Source organism: Poecilia mexicana, unplaced genomic scaffold (genome assembly GCF_051168715.1).
Source record: "Poecilia mexicana isolate PSO_F unplaced genomic scaffold, ASM5116871v1 scaffold_7, whole genome shotgun sequence".
NCBI lineage: Eukaryota > Metazoa > Chordata > Actinopteri > Cyprinodontiformes > Poeciliidae > Poecilia > Poecilia mexicana.
The window spans coordinates 3,775,159-3,794,436 of record NW_028263376.1 but is presented as its reverse complement, the minus strand read 5'-3'; the positions used below and the strand labels follow the sequence as shown (position 1 = coordinate 3,794,436).

The window sequence follows — 19,278 nt, the reverse complement described above, 5'->3', positions numbered from 1 at the left end:
AGCTGTTGAGCGTTTGTTAGCAGACACAGATGTTACACTGTAAGTATGCTTCGTACCTTCCTCTCTCCATCAGAGACACTTGCCAATCAATAGTGTCATTAGTCATCACTTGGGCTGAGGAAAAGTCCCCCAGCTGATGGAGCAGCAGTTTAGATGGAAGAAGGAGGACACATCACGGCCAATACTCATCCTGACAAGAGTTTAATGACTGACTGTGCGCTGCTCGGGGAGATACTTCAGACTGGCTGTGTGTGTGTGTGTGTGTGTGTGTGTGTGTGTGTGTGTGTGTGTGTGTGTGTGTGTGTGCGTGTGTGTGCGTGTGTGTGTGTGTGTGTGTGTGTGTATTTTGCTTCGGATGAGAACAAGGAGGGAAAGTACACATTTCTCCATCTCACCTTCAAGCATACTCGATAGCTCGTTCCTTTTCTCCAACACACACATTTCTACTTTCCTCCCTTTAACATCAGTTGCCGTTCCATTTTTGTCGTCCACTTCTTCATCTCTTGTATTCACTCTTTACTTTTAAAAATGAAAAGAAAATGTAACTATTTCAGTTACAAATGTATTTATAACTCTATGCTGATTTTATTAGCACAGAGGACTGAGCAAGGAAATCATAAGATCTTATATTTTCTACCTAGTCCTTATCAAACAGGTAATGTAAAATTACATGTCAATATGGCATGATAATTTGAATTTTTTCTTGTTTTTACTTTTTGTCTGTTTGAAATAAAAAAACGTTATTGTGATAAACAATAATGTTGTTTGGAGTCCATTTTCAAGCAATATCTTGGTAATGGCATAATAATGGAACTACACCTTCTCAAAGATCAATAAACTTTAATTTCTAACAAACATTTGACACTGGAAATGGAAGACATTTTATATTTCTAGAATAAATAAACAAATACAAAAAACTGAAACAACAAATAAAATGAACACTGAAGTCTCTGTAAACAAAAATTTAAAAAGCAGTTAGCCACATGGAAATTATCTAGCTTTTTTTAATTTGTCATGTGATTAATGGATTTGTTGCTCATTGTGACAAGCTGGATTTTATTTAGGGGTATTGGGTTAATGATAGCTAAATGTAAAAAGCTTTTCAGATTTAGAAAAATCTCCTTTTATGTCTCAGTTTTAAGCTACTAATACATTCAAAAATGTCCTTATTTTACAAAATGTAAAAAAAAGGTTTAGAATTCTTCTAGAGAGAAAACGTTCATAAATCATTTACATATGAATGATAATTATTTCAAAAACAAACTTTAATGATCAAACACTTGTCATTTCTAAGTCCAGTCCGGTCAGATCTGCTGCCTTTCTCTCCCTCCTCAATTCCCTTTTCCTGTTTCCCTAACACCTGATGGCAATGCCCTCTCAGATTCATCTTTCCTCTAACCACCAGCAGTGGTTCCCACCTTCAACCTTTTCTTGTCCTCTGCCTCCTTCCACCTACATGAGCTTCAAGAAGCTTGTTAGCATCAGGGCCAATTAAGCAGGCAGCTGCTGAAGACACCGGGGTGTTACGCTTCTGCGTTCACTGGAAGCTCCTCCACAACATGCAGCGTTGGCCTGCACACTCCCTGGCTTTTATCAAGCTTCCTTAAACATATGTCAGTGGTAAATTTTCAAGGTTACAGCAACTGCTCTTATTGAACTGAAATTTTTACTTTAAGATTTATGTATTTGGAATGTTAGTGTTAAATGAATTGAAATATGCCAGAAGTTTGATAATTTGTTATTAGAAGACATAAAATATGTGGAGACATTTAGGTTCCACTTGTCATGCGTTTAAAAACACAGAATTATCTTCATGTAAATGTTTCAATCTTTTCAAAACAAATCTTTAAAAAAAATGTATGAAAATCAATGTCCTCTTCAGATTTTGAAAATATCTGAAATGATAAAAAAATGAATAAATAAATAATTGGATGTGTTTTTATTGAGGTTTTTTTCAATCAAGGCACAAGGAAAGAGATAAGACAAAGATGAAGGCAGGAGGACAGCAGTGTGCCACATCCCACACCCTCTGGAGAGGCAAATGACCTTAAGGGAGAGACGAGACTGACAGCTCAATAATGACAAAAGAAAGACTGAGATGAAAGAGAGATCATAGGAGGAGAAGATGTGAGCTAAAAAAAAAAAAAAAAAGATCAGTGAAGAGGACGTGTGAGACAAGGGGACAAAGTTATGAAAGAAGAGATTGTTTCTCAGCAAAAACAAAACATTTTACCTAAAGTGGAATACTACTTTCCACGGGTAGTATTCAGATGAAGCAGGGTTGGTCCGCTTCATCCGCGACCCGACCCCGGATGAAGCGGAAGAAAATGGATGGATGGATGGATTGTTATTGTATTGTATCCAAATTTTTTCTGAATTCCAGGTATTACAAAATCCATGCATCCTCTCATCTAAAAAACTGTCAAACTGAATAGTTAAACAGGAAATTTACAAAGTTAGTTAAAATATTCATCTGTTCCTGGACACACACACATGTATACACAAACACGCAGAAGACGTGTTTGTGTCCAAACCTAGCCTAATTGAGTTCCTCTGCCTTCTCTATGTGGACCTGCTCTCATCTGATTAAATACACTGTTTAGTCAGAAACAAATAATCAGAGCCAGGAGGAGGGTCTTAGCACTGTCAATCATGCTCATGAATGTTATGCTCCCTACCTCCAGTAGCTTCACAGCAACAGAGGCTCTCATGAATGGCAACAATAAGAAGCATGGACACCAATGATGGCAGAAAAAAAGTTTTCCTGAAACTGTAAGTTGCTTCTCCGCTTTCAGCACATTTAGAAGCATGAATACAAGGGTCATGACAGCGCTAAGACCATCCTCCTGGCTCCAATTGGTTGTTTTAGACCAGGAGCGGTTTTAAGTTTTAAGTCCATGGTTTGGACTTAAAACCATGATGTAACTCATGGTTTTAAGTCTAACGTCTCAGTGTATGTGTGGGGTACCCGGAAAGACCCCACATATCCACATGGAGAACATGCAAACTCTATGCCATAAGTCCCCAGGCTTTTTGCTGCATGGCAACAGTGCTAGATACTGCAGCAACATGAAAATGAAGAAAAATAGATTTATGCTAATTCACACTTTTGCTAATCCCTTAAAATCTAATAGGCATTTTGTGTTTTCTCAAAGTGGTTTTTGTACAGATAAAGAATAACAGCACATGGATTTAAGAGTGAATGGTAGTTATTTATAGAGTTAAAATATTCTCAGATACAAGCTTCAATTTCATACATCTTATTGCTAATTCTTTTCTTGGCCAGTGATTTGTCCACATAGTTTTTGCAGCAGTCTTCTCTGCTAGAACATTAATGCTAACTGGGTTTCAGAAAGATGCTAAACTGATCTGACAAAAGTCAACAAAAACTCACTTGGGTTTGTTGTTTCCATTCAATTTGGCTCATATAGCTACAAATTATTCAGTAGATCTATGTGTCACTTCTGCTGATATTTGTGTGTGAAGTTTTCTGCAGTAGCATGCTAACACTAGAGTGCGTCTTCTGTGTTTTGATATGACTCTTTGATGATTCCCCTTGTCAAATGTTTACTTGCTGTTCCAGTGAATCATATGAGAGGATAAAACTTGGAAGAAAAGTTGTTTACCTGTTTCATAAACTTGGTGCTTTGCTTTGAATATCAAACTTTTTAACCTCTAGTGTTATGGCTGCTTGCAGAGCTCAAGGTTTCTCCCACACAGCTGTCAGCCTGAGGGGAAACTGAGCCCTGGCTGAGCAGGTCACATGACACAGACATAAAGGAAGCAGCCAAAAATGTATTTCTTTAACAGCTTTTTCACTGTTTATGAAGTACACAGGGTAAACAAAGCCTTGAACTGCTTGTGAAAAACATGTTATTTCTGCCATTCTATCTGCGTACTGTGTATTAAGTCAAGGTACCCAAGCTAGCACGCTAAACTGAGCCATAACACTAGGCTTTATGAACAATAAACTATATAAATAAGATCAGATTATATGGTTAAATGGATATACTCAATTATGATAAAAAATTAATGTCTCACCTTGAGGAACTTGTACAGGAGGAAAGTAAACCAGTTGGTTAGCATCTTTTCAGCAACAGACTCCGTTCTAACATGAAAGAAAAGAGCAAAACAAGAAGTGATAAGATCAAGGTTTTGTTTCTGGACATATACAACAGCCTTTGGTGAGTTTCCAGATATGATAATGAAACATATTCTGAATGGTTTTTATAAAAATAATTATTTTTAAGTAAAAGAAAATCACAACAAATAACAATCCAAAAGGCAATGCGAGGTTGGAAAGGTAAAATGTGATCTAAGAAATTTCTTGCAAATGTATCATAATGTGCCAGTAAGCAGAACGTATGGCATATTTTTGTTTAATTTGTGTGGTATTTTATTATTTCATTGTCCTTAACATCCTCAAAGCCACAGAGCCATTCACACCATAGTGTCTGTTTTTACTCAACAGTGTTAAGCGAGGAGCTTTAAAGATCATGCATTTTTCTTTAAATTTTAAACTGAATATATCAGGTGTTTGTGTTTGCAGCTAAAATGTTTATGAGCCAAAAAATATTTGCTAAAATGTCTCTAAAAAAACTTTGAAATTAAAGACATACTAATTTAAACTGAACAGATGATTCTAACAAAACTGACATCCTATGTAAAGTTTGCCAGTAAAACTTGTACAGAAGGAAAGTAAACCAGTGTAAGTTTAAGCCATTCAAATCTCTCCTTTCTCACCTCCTGAGCAGCAGTTTGGGGTGATTTTTGCTCTCCAGGTTTCTGTCTATCAGATCAGACAGCAGTTGTTTCAGGACCCCTGTGGCGTACTCCATCTCCCCCTGCAGGGCCGTCATGATCAGAGATGCCACGTTGCCTCGATCCCGCATAGAAAACGACCTGGCAACGCATCAGAACAGCCCACACGCTTTAATGGCCTTTTGTTGTCTCCCACTGGAAGCTTTCTTCTTATAAATTCAAAAGTGCACAATTAATCTAAAGGTTTTGTTTTAAATATTAATGCTTATTTAATCTTATTTAAATGGTGCACAAAGAGGAATTTTCCAGCTCATTTAGCATTGCTGAATTGTTAATGTTTGCAACTTTTTTCATCATAAATGTAGTCTTTTGTGGTCTAATTAATGACCAAACACAACCATTACTGTTTGTAATGTTGTAGGGCTTTTTTAATAACAGTAATATCCAATGTAACAAGCAATTAAATGTGCAACTACCAAGTTTATTTCCCTAAAAAGAATCTTACATTTGTTTAAATGCATAAAAATACACAACAAATTATTTATATGAATTAAACCAATGAAAGACCTTTGAGCCTCAAGTGTACGTATGAATGTCAGCAGGAAGTGCTTCTTGGTCAACAGCTGGCCAAACAGCGTGAGTGCCTTCTCAACATTGGCTTGGACCTGAATAAAAGCACAGTGACAGATGGACAGCATGACAACAGCGTCTAATGGAAGTAAAACGACATTTTCCATCTATAAACCTGTTCCTGTTCTTTTATTAGGCTGATTTGACGGCCCAGGCCTTTAAAGATTCAAACCTCCTGGTCCATTTTATGTCTGAGCTCCTTTTGAATCAATCTCAGAGTGAGAGAGTCTATTTCTAACCTGTTGGTATCATACCATACAAAAGCTTTTATCTTTTGCTGTTTTTTTTTTTTTTTTGGTCAGTTTAATTTTCCACACATCAAGCACATTTTGATAACCTGGATAACTGGACTTAAAGTGGAAATCTTAAAATGACAAATTAATTTATAAAGGGGAAACAAATCGATCCTAACCAACCTGAGCTGTTATGAAAATGATATTAACCTTAAACCTTCTGACTGGTTCTGACATCCGTAGTGGCAAAAACTTCCACCAAGCATCTGTGATAACAGGCAGGGACTATTTGCTCTGGAGGAGTTCTGGTCTGCTTCTCTTAAAGACTTGTCTTAATTCAGCAAAACTAGAGGAGTTTCAAGTTGTACTATACTGAAGAATAATAGTGCAACAAACGAACAAATATAGCCTACTATTTTAAGGCACAACAAAATATTTTCATGAAAGAAATGTAAAGAAAACTAGATTTTTTAAAAGAATTTTTTTTAAATGACTGGAGAAAGACTAACACATCAGAAAAGCAGGCATTTCTTTAGCTTGTGCCGAGATCCAATACTGTCTTGTTAAACACCAAGCTGCGGCTGATTGGCTACTGCTCCTCCTGCTGTGCTGCTGTGTGATGTGTTTGATGTCAAACGATTTTAGCAGACAATCTAACACGATTGTCTGCTTGACATCAGGGGGGCGAAAGCCTTGGACCTTTCTCCAGTTGAAAAATCAATGAAACAAGAATTTTTAATTGTCGCCTTTGCCAGAGAGCCACGTGCATTTAAACCATCTGGCCTGTCTGCATGTCTGTCTGTAATGTACTGAAAGGATTTCATTTTAAATTTGCTCAGATCAACTTAAATTTCAACTCAGTTGTTTAGCTGGAGGCCCTTTAATGAAATGTTTAAAGCTCTAAAGCCTAAAGGGATAATTTACAACTTTTGAAGCAGAGTTCTGAAAAAGATTGAGAGCAGTTAATATCTTGCTTTTAACAAAACATTCTTTTAGTATTCACATTTATATTTAACATAAATTGAAGTTGAACAGACAGTAGATGGAAATGGTTCTTCAGGGTTCCTTTCTCCATATGTTAGTCAAGTTCAGTGGCTGCCCTACAGTAGGTTGGCTCAGTCTAAGCTCTCATTTCAACACAAAACATGTCTGATTCATAACAGTAATATCCAATGTAACAAGCAATTAAATATGCAACTACAAGGTACACTTCCCTAAAATGAATCTGTTAAACTCAGTTAGCAGGGCTACTAAAATTTCTCAAGGTATTTGTCGGATGAAGGTCTGAGGTTTGGGGGTACTTCAGTTTAGGAGGCATTAAACACAGGTCTGGGCACAGAGGTGAGGTTTCATACAACAGCAACCAAAGTGCATTAAATAAAGAGCATGTGAGGTCATGACAGCCATGGGCTGACAGAAAGGACAAAGACAACATAAGCCTCTTTCAAGCTGCTGCATCTGAACACCTGAACAGACCAGGTCTGACTCGGAAAGTCATCCACTGATTGGATGAAACTGGTGTGGATGGTCAGATAGTTTTGATGCACCATGCTCAACAGATGCCCTCCAGAGTTACAGCAGGTGAATTTCCATTAACATTTTTTTAAAGGCGTATTTCAAAGCATCGCATTAGAAAATATTGAAGGAAATGACAAAATTCAAAATTACTTCAATTTCGCAAAAACATTTTTATGCTTGCTTGAGGTGGTTTTTGGCTTTTCTGAAAAAGAGTTAACACACCAAAGAGGGAAACGAAAACATTTGCTGAATAAGTTCTGAAGTAGCAAACTAACCACAGTCCAAACTTCCAGAACGGAGGGGAGGGCAGTTTGCCTGGGGTGGCCAGCAAGAGGCACTCTTGGCTGGGATGAAAGTGTTGGAATGCTCCCATCTACTGGTGTGTCAATGTCTTACCAGTGGTAAGAAACTGAAAATTTTATAAGTACAATCCTCCTGGTCAGACGTCTCTCTCCATTTTTCTGAGATTTGTGGTCTAGGCAACCTCTACACCTTGTTTTATTACAATTATATACAGTGTCAATATTTGACATAATGACGCTTACGTAATTAAATGACACGCTTTGCATAGCCGGGGTCATTTGCTCCAAACCAGTCAAGGAATTCAAGCCTAACTTGCACTTTATTTTTTGTGACATTCTGAAGCATTGGCTCAACATGACAAATGGAAGCCTAGGTACAATCGACAGCCCTGAAGACAAACCTCATTTTAAAAAAATGCTGAACTATCTCTAAGTATCTATCTGGCCTAGTCTCCACCTGAAAAGCATTTCTGTCAAACTCAGAGAGAAGCAGGAAATTGAGAGCAGTGTAAACAGGAAGGCACATCAGTGCCTGGCAGGATTATATGTGTGTCAGAGTTGGTGACAGAGGTGCACCCTGCTTGTTCCCCTGGCTGGCACCTGTCACTACTTATCAACAACACACTAAACCCCATGAAGATGCCCTCCTTCACTACTCTAATTCTTCCTCTCACTCTCATTATTTTTATACATCCTTCGAGTCTCATATTGAATTTATCCAATCCTTCGCTGGTGAGTATCTTTTTAACTTTGACACACCCTAACACTTATTCCCTTTTCATCCATTTTCCCCCACTTGTGCTTTCTGTTCCGCCTCTCTTCAGACATGCCATAATAAAGTGTCTGGACCTCTCTGTAAAGTGCTAAATGAGATTCCCAGGGCCTCCGAGGGGGAAGCTGAGAGTGATGTGCCTGAGAGTAAAAAAAAAAAAAAAGACTGAGATAAGGCAAAGATAGAAGAGGGATGCGTGTACATACTGCACTGAGTTTTCACCTGATTTTAAGGCTGATTCCAGCTTTATGTCCACATATGTGAGGACATTTGAGTCTCCTGTCAATGTGTGTGTAGTTTGTCTGCTCAACTTAGGATAGAGAGCAGCCACACAGAGCAATAAAGAGAAGAGCACTGGTTTATCCAGGCCATTGGATTATACGGTCAAGCCTGGGGGGAAATACAGAGGGACAAAGAATAAAGTCTAGACGCAGCAATAAAACAAGGGAGCACCCTTTTGCTCAATGCCTACCTGACCTTTAAATTAAAAGGTGCACTCATGCTTTAGGGACTTTGGTTAATGGCCGATCATGTCTGTGGTTGACATCTTGATCTGTTTTGAAGGCTGTAATTTGGTTTTGTACAGTTTCTCTTACTTTTGACTAATAACACTCATAAGGAGTAAAGAATTGAAGCATTTGAGAGGTGTCTTTGAGTGGCTCATGTGAATAAATGAGACTTTACAGCTTACCAGACTGAGAAAGCGCCCACCTGATGTGAAGAGTACGGGTAAGAAAGGGGAGTAGGACATTTTTGCCTTTTTAGCAATTCATCCTTTTGTACTTTAGGCTGCTTCATATCCAAACTTTTCGGGGACGACAATGAAGTCACCAAGAAGAGGACATTTCTACGACTATGTAGACCATTACCACACAATTCTGTCAAACTGCTTTACGTGTGTGTGCAGCTGAGGTGCCTATTGAGGAGTATTCTACACATACCAAGTATTATAGTAACAGCACTTTGCCACTACTTAAAAAAATCCAGTTGTGATCTTACCATATTGATCACAATATGGACCAAATTAATTATACAGAAACATATCAAGTTCAAGTTGTAAGCCCAGTAAAGCAACAGCAGAATCAACAAAATAATCCACCTCACTGAGGCGGGAAAATCTGTTGACTTGCTAACATGTCCAAAATATGTATATTTTATACATGCTATAAGCAAACGGACAACCTCCCTTGGTTGTCCGTTCTCTGGTTGTTTCTTACTCTATTCCTGCCCAGTTGGGCTGCAAAACAAATGGGGGCTTGTCCAGTGAGAATATAGCATTTGCTTAGCACATGATCAAATTGTTAAGTTATGAGGAAACAGACTAACGTGGCCCTGACCCCTTCCTTTAATTGGGCAGTTAGTTTAATATTGTTGGGTAACAAATCATGTTAGCATTTTCTCACCTTAAATACACCAGATTAGATCAACTTCATTATGATTCTACTTAAGGTGAGACAAAATTAGTTGCATTTTCTAGATATGCTGGAAAACAATGAGTCATTAAGTGGGTGCGATGTGGTGTTGTTCAAGTTTATTCCAGGTTTTCTTCTTTAATGTCATTTCATCTGCATTTGGTGTCAAAAAACTGTCAAAATTCCTCTGACATATTTGTTTAAAAGTTTAAAGTTTTAAGCTGAAAACCAGTGAAACTCTCAGGGCACTGGGGGGGTCATTTTGTTTAAATAAAGCTAAAGCTGAATCACGAAGAATGAATAGAAAAGGTAAAAAAAAAAAAAAAGACAGCTCAAAGACCACCCAGAGAGCTTCCCTTTCAAAAGAAAATCCACTGTCTGGATTAGAGTGATTAAATTAAGCTGTTAAAGGTCAAACAAATTATTCTTTTACTCCAAAAAGTCAGCGCTCCAATCAAAGCCAACGGAGCAGGACCGGATTCTACATCTAAATGATTCTGCTGATTACAAACTTGGCTTTATTTTATTTATATTTTTAGGTCTGAGGGAGAGCAGTATTTGGAGACATACTATTAATTCTACTTCCGCTGGTCTGGGTGGTGAAAAGTCTGTAGATATCAGCTTCACCATCTTCATTCTGCTGTGCTCAGAAGGTGGATGCAAAAATTCAATTAGAAACTCAGCAGTGATGTATAATGCAGGCAGCAGTCCTAATAACCCAGACTCTTAATTTTCCTCTGTACTACCTTCATTTTTCTATTTCCTAAGCATTTTTTTTGCTTGTGATTTTTTATAGGATTTTATTTAAATGAATCACAAGTTTATAACTCTCTATAAAATAAAATAAAAATAAAAAAAACTGAAGAAAATTTTCCTCTGAGACTCGACTAAAGATGACACCAGGGCTCTTGAAAAGTTATTTGCATTGAATGTGATGGGGATAAACACATAAAAGGCAAAGTAGGTCATGTGATTGCTTTGAGGTAAACGACATCTTGGGCTCTTTTTAGTGTCAGACTTTTTTCAAAAACCTGCCTTTGATGAAGCCCATCATGGGATGATGGAAAAGGAATTAAGCGGAAAAGCCAGAGGGACACTTTAAGAGTATTAAAAACAACTTCAGAAACACTTAAAGGCAGTGTTAGTGGATTAGTATTGGCTGCTAGCTTTAGGTTCTGTTAAGTTGATTGTTAGTTTGTTTCAGTATGAAATTTGGCTGATGGTGTACTGACCCGTACCTCCATCTCCTTAAGCACAGGATGATCCTCAATTCCAGGGAACAGGACTCTCATTGCGTATGTGCGATAGTCCAAGAAGGGAATCCCTGCGCCGTCCAGTTCCTGGGTCAGTTCGTGGATGTCTGTCTGGAGCTCAGCGAAAGCTGCACAACAAAAAACGGCAGATGGATAAAAATGGAGTACTAGAGGTTCAGTTTTAACTTTATTTGTTCTTAAACTCTGGTAAGGTACCACTGGTGGTACCTGGACTGCCTTCAGTACTACTAAGGAGAAACTCACCATCTGCAAGATAATAAAGTAGATCTAATTGTGATGTAGAGCTGCTCAACACCAACAGCTGAAAGGATGAGTTGCTATACCATATTGAGTTTTCCTTCATTAATAGATGTACTGTGATTAACTGCTCATTTTATTTATTTATTTTTTGTATAATTTTATTTAATATCAAAATAATAAAAATAGAGTGACATATTACATAATGAAAGGATAATAAAATCGCTGAGCTAACAAAAAAAATAGAAAACAGAGGTATGGTGTTGCAGAGAATGAGTATCATTAACTGTGTGTGCATGTGTGTATATATGAGAGTGTGTGAGCAGAAATGGTAATATGAATGACATTATGAGTATGTAGAGCAATAAAATAAAAACAAAAACAGAACACAAGAAACAAACCAACAAAAACAAAACAAAAAAAGAAAAAGCAACAATAATTATATAAATATATATCTTAGTACTAGCAATAAGAATAACATATCAATAAATTATGAAATACAGGTAAATATGGACATATGACAGATCCATTAATGGAATTGATGAATGAATTTATACTGAGTGAAATTTGTTGTACAGGAACTACATGACATGATGAGAGAGAGATGATGCTGACAAAGGAAAAAGGAGGAAGAGCAAGGCAGGGTGAAAACAGTGATCACAGTACATAGATGCTGTTATTTAAAGTATTTATGAGAATCATATAAAATCTATTTTATTTTCTATTGAAATGTGTTCAATGAGTGAATTTTTCCAATGTGTCACACTGATGGTAATCCTTGTTTTCCGATTCATAACAATTGTTTTCTTAGCAATGATTAAAGCTATAAGAAGTTGTTTAGTAATTGGGAAATCATTAATGTTGTTGGTAGTGTCTCCCAGTAAACAAACAGAAGGTGATAATGGGATGAGACAGCCAAACCTACTGGAAAGGAAAGTAATTACTATTTTTGTTTTTTATTTCCATGTGTTTGACATCATTAGAAATCTTAAAATCCACACTTTCAAAAGCTGTAACGAGCTCAAAGCGCTCCTGGGAGGACTTGTTCCTGCTTTGGTCGTGACCAGTCACATACTTAGCATTCATGCTAACTACAATTAGTAATGCAAGCTAATCACTTATTTCTCTGCATTCTGTACATTAAATCAATACAATAAACTTACGTAGCACTGAGTGTTAGTGATTTCACAAGACACAGATCATAAGAACAATTATAAACTGTTTTATTGTCTTTACTGAAGCTATCATTTAATTTCATATACAAGGTTGGCCTGTTGGAATTTTTTCTGCTCCTACTTTTTCTAAATGCTTACAAAGAAGAAGGGTGCTGACAAGAGATTTTGAGTCAGAATGACTCATTTACTGACATTTCAATCTAACCTGGCTCTTCCTCAGAATATTTTTAAAGGCATTTGTCGCCGTTAGTCGACAGTAGTTAGACAGGAAGAAAGGCAGAGAGAGAAAGGGAAGATATGCAGCAAAAGAATAGAACTGGGGAAAACAAATAAAGAAATGAATGTCAGCAAAGATGAAGAACAAGGTTCAGAAGGACGCTTAATGAGGTAGAAACATAAAAGAATGAGTGGATGGATCATAAAAAATTATCACATGATTGAGTCGGAAAGAATTTCTTGTGTTTAACAAAGGAACATATGTAATTTACACATCTGTGAATACATGACTGCAAGAAGTGGCAAAAATATGCACATCTTTTGGTTTCTAGAGGTCTATTACAATGTAAATTGTTAAATTTAATTCTCACATGTAAATAATCCAAGCTATTTACTCTGAAAACATATTTGTATTAACTTCAGTTTTCCATAAGAGCATGCAGAAATGTTGAAGTTACATCTAAAAAAGGAAATATCTTTCAATAACAGGAATCTCTGCAAAGGTCTATAAAAAAGACAGGAGAAAAATGGAAGTGGGAAACGAAAGTCTCTGAAATGAACAAGAAATGATGGCTCAGGTGGAGAGAAGAGGCAAAAGCAAGAGACAGAAAAACCAAGTTCCTGAAAAGGAAAGTCAATTAATTGCATGACTGGATAATTATTAAAGAGAGCAACGGATGAGTTTTCATGCATAATTTCCTCCAGCTGTTATTGGACTGTTTGGTCCACCAGAGAGACGAAAGAAATGAGAAGAAGTTATGATAAAGGAGGAGTGAAGTTAAAAAAAAAGCAGAAAAGAAAATAGGAAAGCGAGATTAGGATTTTACAGACATGAGAGTGACAAACACAGAAAAAGGTCTGAAGATGGAATATTACCGAGAAGAACAGAAGTTGTTTTTCTTTTTAGAGAATAACTGCTAGAAAAATATATAATGAAAGAGGGAACAACAGCAAAACCTGTCCAAAGAACAAGAAGTGAATACAAGGAAAAGAAAAAGCATGGAAGCAGCAAACATGAAGGTCTAAATTAATATTTCCTTTGTTTAACCCACAGACAGATTATGAAGAAAAGAAAGAAAAAAAACTGTTAAACATTCTCTAAGAACATAGCCAATCTGACTGATTGGATAATTACAAACTAATTAATGTTGTGGCAGCCAGGCATCCATGTGATTCTGAACTAAACTTGGCTTGTTACACTGTCCTTGATTTTTTGAAGACCAAACTTTCCATAAATCCAAGCTTTGGCTTTAGCCAAAACATTCCTGGTGCCTCATATTTACAGGCGTACCAGAAATACACAAGTACAAAAGTTCTGTCCGGAAATTTGTATGTTAAAAAAATAGTGACTTGATTGCATTAAAATGTTTGAATTCATTCATGAAAATTAAAGTGTTAAAGTCCCGGCCTTTGTCAATTTATGTGAAAAGGTAACAGCACAGGTATCCACAAATTAGGCAAACAATGCTCTAATCCTAAAATAGTTTTTTAAATCCTTTTGGATTAGTTTTCTTCTTTACCAGTTTCTATTTCACAGCTTATGATAAATTAGTCCACCATGACTTCTAAAGTGTAAGTATCCATTAGCAGCAGACTATAGATAAAGGTATATGCTGTGATGCCTGCTTTACATGGATGACTGAACCAAGCATCCTGCTTCTTCTCTCTGCAGATTTTTTAGAGCACAACCAAACACACACACGCCACACACCTCACCATTAGCTATCACACGCATGGTGGACCGCCCACTTCATCTGCTACTCCGCCCACACGCGCCTCTTCCTCTCTGTGGGCCAGATGGGCGTGCAGCAGGCGGGGCGGAGTGCTTTGGGATGGGTGGGAATAGGGCCATGCTTCATCTCCTGCACAAAACTGGCTGTTGATTCATACATTTCATGTTTTTCATGACATCTTAAACTGAGGCACTCCAATGAGGTCAGGACACTTTCAGGGAAATGTCACCTCTGTCAGGGTATGTGGAAGTGTTGCTCTGAAAAATAAAGGGCTTTGACTCAAAACCTCTGACCGCTTTTGTTTGACACGTCTGGCTGCTGTTAGGAGTTATGGCTCTGTGTCAAGATTGAGGTGTGATCATGTTAGAACTTTGTGCCGTGGCTTTGTGTGCTTGTGGCATTAACCTGTAAACACCTAAAGTGGCTCACACTCACACCTGAAAGGCCTCTAAAACTCATGTCCTTAACCTCAGTAATTAACCACATAGCAAACCATCACACACCGATCTAATGAAGCTTCAAGGACTAATGGTTTACAAAGCTTTCTCATCTTCTAGGACTCCAGTCAACCAGAATCAGAGCTTTTATCTACAAACAAAAAACATAGAAGAGAGGTGAACCCTCATAGGTACTGTAATGCAGAACTACTCCAAAGTCACATCAAAGACTCAAGCAGAAGGCCACAAATGAAGCTAGAACAACATCTACAGAACGGCTGATATCATTTCCTTCAGGGACTAAGGGAGTTTGGTGTGAACCCATCCAAAGTTGGTGACTCAACTTTGGATGGGTTCACACCATTTTCATTTTTCTCACTAAAATGAAAATGAGATGAAGGCTCACCTACAAAGTGACAAACATCTTAAAGTCCCATAAGACCTTTTTTGGGGTAGTTATTATTTTTGGAATGTGTGATTCCTGTTACATCTGATGTAAAGCCTTTCAGAAAAAGAACTTTATACCAACAAAAACTCTGTGGTGTTACTCTAATGGTATGGAGCACCTGCTTTAAGACCCGGATGATTTGTCTTTCTCAGTGGAACCAGGAATTCTTTCATCCAGTAAATTCTGATACAGAAAATCTGGTTCTTAAGCTCAACCTGTTCTTAAGCAACAGGACAACGATCTAAAGCAGGGGTCCCCAAACTTTTTCCTGCGAGGGCCACATAACTGTTCCCTTTTCTGGTCGGGGGCCGGTCTTAGTTTTTCGAGAAAGAAATCTTAGAAAACTTTTGTTGGGGGGGGGGGGGGGGGGGAGTGAAACTGTGGACGGGGGGGCTGGATTACTGCCGACGACATATTCGCGTTTGTAGATAGATTTTTACCCAGAATGCAAATGGAAAAAAACCGTGAGCGAAACGGTGACTGGTACTGACTAGTATATATTTCATTGAGGGAAACTAAGTTTCATATCTGCTCAAGAGCCCCCCTGGTGGTTGAAGAAAAATCCACATATATATGAAAAAAAAAACACTGAATGCTCTCTGGTATTGTTCAGGGGGCTGGACCAAATGAGGAGGCGGGCCGTAGTTTGGGGACCCCTGATCTAAAGCATGAATGTTTAAAAAATGTTTAAAAAAGGCAATCATAAAATGCAAGTCTTCAGTGGTCTACTTTGGGCAGAATTCAATTGGGTCGTTCAAGTTTAAAAACTACATTTTGAATGAAAAAAAAAACAAAAAAAAAACAAATCTGCAAAGAACATATGATCAAAATGTATTCAGAGCAATATACAAGACACATTGCCAGTTAAAAAAAAAAAAAAAAAACTCTTGGTGGCAGCATGGAGGAACTTGTTATTAGCTTAAGGGGTCAATTACTTTTGGACACAGGTCCAGGCTGGGTTGGATGGCTTTCTCTTTTAAAAATAAAATGTAATTTGAAGCTGCCTTGTGAATTTACTCTGGTTATCTTTGATATAAACATAAGTTTGATGATCTGAAACATTTGCGTCTAATCAAAAAGCTGCTGTGACTTTTTTCCCCCCCGTCTTTCCAGGAAAGCTGGTGTTTATAAAAAGCATCTTCTGTGGGTCTCAACATGAGGAACTGAAGGAGATTTTGTGGAACATCAAGTCCTGTGATGTCTTTGAAGTATGTATGACATTTTTGATACGTTTCTGATGTAAGAATTTCCCTTAAAGTGGAGATCTGTGAGGCAAAATTCACAAACATTCTGACCGTTCACTGAAATGACTTTTACATCCCCCAATGCCCAAACTTTATTTAGATTTTAGCGGCAGAGATGCTAAAGCTCTCAGAGAGTGCTGTGGAAATCATATGAAATGTGGGTTGATCACAGCTGATATGGTAATTCAAAAACTAATAATAATTTTACAACAGCATGTTTTCTGAACAAAAGGTCTTTGAGTCCCACTACCAGACTGCTACATGTGTTCTGTAAATCTCTCGATAAACAGCCAAAAAGTACTTTTCCTCATGTACTGATGTTATAAATGATGTTACAATTGCCAAATTTTTATGACAATATATTAGGTATTTGGAGCTCCTACTGACATGTATTTACCAGGAATGAGTTTCAGATTCACCATAATGTAAAATCTAATGGGAATCCACTTCATCTGCTTGTTATTAATTTTTCTAGATTATTGTAATATGTCTAAAGAAACAAGACTTTAATGTATTATTTTTTAATTAATTGCATGGATTTTTAATGCTTTAAAGATTTTAGTAGAATTAATCAAAAAAAGATTTTTAACATACCAAAGTACTTAACTGAGCTGGAACTTTCATGTTTGCATGGTTCTCGTACATCCATAAATCTGACGCACAAGCGACATCCAGACACAACAGCGATGGATGACAACACTGCTTCTACCGGCCCATTGGGAGTTAATTTATGCTTCATAAATGATCTGCTGAAATGTAAGAGAAGACTACTGTTGTGTGCAAGTTATCCTATCACCAAAGCTATTGAAGCCTAAAAAAGGATTTTAATGCTAAACATGTAGCAGCAGCACAGACGTCCCCAACACTAACATCAGCGTCCACAGTCCATATTTCTAAAGAATGACTTTTTTCAAAATAGTTTCATGAATGACCAGAGGTTCCTAAAACACTGGAAAGCTGAATTTGCATAATATCACTTTACACCAATATGCTTGTTGAATAACCTAACAGATTTAAAAACAATAAATATCTTTGTTGTTGAGCTCATATGTGTATTCATTTCATAATTTAGAATAATTTAGCTGCAAAAAGGGTTTTTGAATGAAAAATTATGCTCATTTTATTAAATGTGATTCATTTTGATTAATTAATTACAGACCATCCAATTAGCTTGATTAAAAACTTAAACAAATCTCACCGCTAGTCTAAAACTCAAGTGACTGTAAACTCCTGCTTTATAAATGTTATAGAAAATCACAAGTTAAATGGTTTATTCACCACAACTCAACATTGGCAGTTTATGTTTTTAACTACCCTAAAGACACTGGTAGTGATTATAACGGTGTCCAACAGTAATTTATTGCATCTCCACCTCTCTCCAGATTCATTCACTTTTATAACTGTCACTGTCTACCCAATGCCGTGCTTCGCTGGAAATCAACCGTATGAAAGTCATGTTTAAAGAAATATCTTTAAAACTGTTCTATTCTACCAACAAGGAAGGCTTACATACTTACATCAGCATCACTGCCAATGAATTTGCTTTGCTCGAAGAGCACCCACCTTCTTTACACTCCAAGGCCACTCGTGACTCCAGGTTGTCCATCTGGAGCTGGAGGCGCTTCAGGGTGCGGTCCGCGTCTCTCGACTTCCTCTTGTAGGCTATCAAAACAGCGATGATCACCAAGAGGAGCAGCCCACCTCCCCCTCCAATGCCAATGATGGCGGGAAGAGTGAGGAGACTGTCGGAGTAGATGTGAAGAGTTCCTGGGGAGTATTCGAATCCACCAGCACGGATCTAAACACACAAACAGGGTAGGGTGAGATTAAGATCCTTCAAGATTCACAGAGATGCATACAGAAATTATTTTGGTAATTCTAACTGACCAAAAACAAGAGATGTTTGGTCTGACTGCAATTCAAACAGTGGAAAATAAAGTTATATGCGTCTTTATTCAAAGTATATAAACTTCTGGTTTCAATTGTACATTCACCCCAGCTGATATTTGATGAGATGTCTTTGGAGAGGTGCACCTTGTCCACTAGTAATCAAAAAGTTCCAGTAAATTTGTTTATGTAAACTGGTTGCTTTCTAAGGGTGGATCTGAATTTGACATGCAGTCTAAAAATTTTCTTTACAGTATTTTGTCCACGTTAAAACCACTTCTGATGTTTAGGATTTTTGTCTCGTCAAAATACCAAATTTTACCATTAGACCCAAAATGTCAACCTTCTGAAGAAAAGAAATTGGTCTGTAAGCGAAGGAACCACCAGACTGTATTCTAGCTATAAACTAAAAACTGTTGGCACACCAGTGTTTTGCTCCTTACCCTCTCACTCAATCAGAAGAAAAAAGACCGTGCTCCAAAATTGACACCTTTGACCCACTTCACCTACTGTAATTGGCAGCCAACATGTCATGTGAAGGACACCTTCATGGTCAGACAAGACTAACATTGAGCCATTTGATCACAGCGGCCACAGTAACCCTTGAAGTTATGCATTCCAACCCAAAAGAACTGAACCAATTGTCTAGCATGGTGGTGGCAGTATCATTTTGCCAATACTGACACAAAGTAAAACATGCAAGGATAAAAAAAAAAAAGAGGATAAACACCAAATGTTTTAAATTTCACTTAAAAGAAACAACTACAAACTGAAAGGTTGGACACAGTTATGTTTTTCAACATTAAAACACATATTAAGAGTCATTTTTGAACAGATAAAGGCTCTGAAAGTTCCCTGACTTTGACTAAGTCAAATCTGAGCCAATTTAAATTAACTCTAAAAATGCCGTGACACATAGTGGTTCGGAATTATGCCAAAAGTGCATTGATGGTGAGAACTGTTGTGTGATAGAAGTGTTGCTAAGTGTAGCTATATTTG

General features: G+C 37.4%; 1 protein-coding gene across 1 annotated transcript in view; it reads right to left on the bottom strand.

The window, feature by feature from the left end:
• Positions 1 to 19,278, bottom strand: part of plxna1a (plexin A1a) — a 311,405-nt gene that overhangs the window by 15,877 nt on the left and 276,250 nt on the right. The window contains exons 21-25 of the mRNA XM_088006887.1: positions 17,956 to 18,190; positions 10,867 to 11,009; positions 5,329 to 5,426; positions 4,744 to 4,902; positions 4,042 to 4,108 (exon numbers count right to left, since the gene is read on the bottom strand). Of these exons, the coding sequence (XP_087863013.1) occupies positions 4,042 to 4,108; positions 4,744 to 4,902; positions 5,329 to 5,426; positions 10,867 to 11,009; positions 17,956 to 18,190 (702 nt within the window). The remainder of the gene's footprint in view (positions 1 to 4,041; positions 4,109 to 4,743; positions 4,903 to 5,328; positions 5,427 to 10,866; positions 11,010 to 17,955; positions 18,191 to 19,278) is intronic.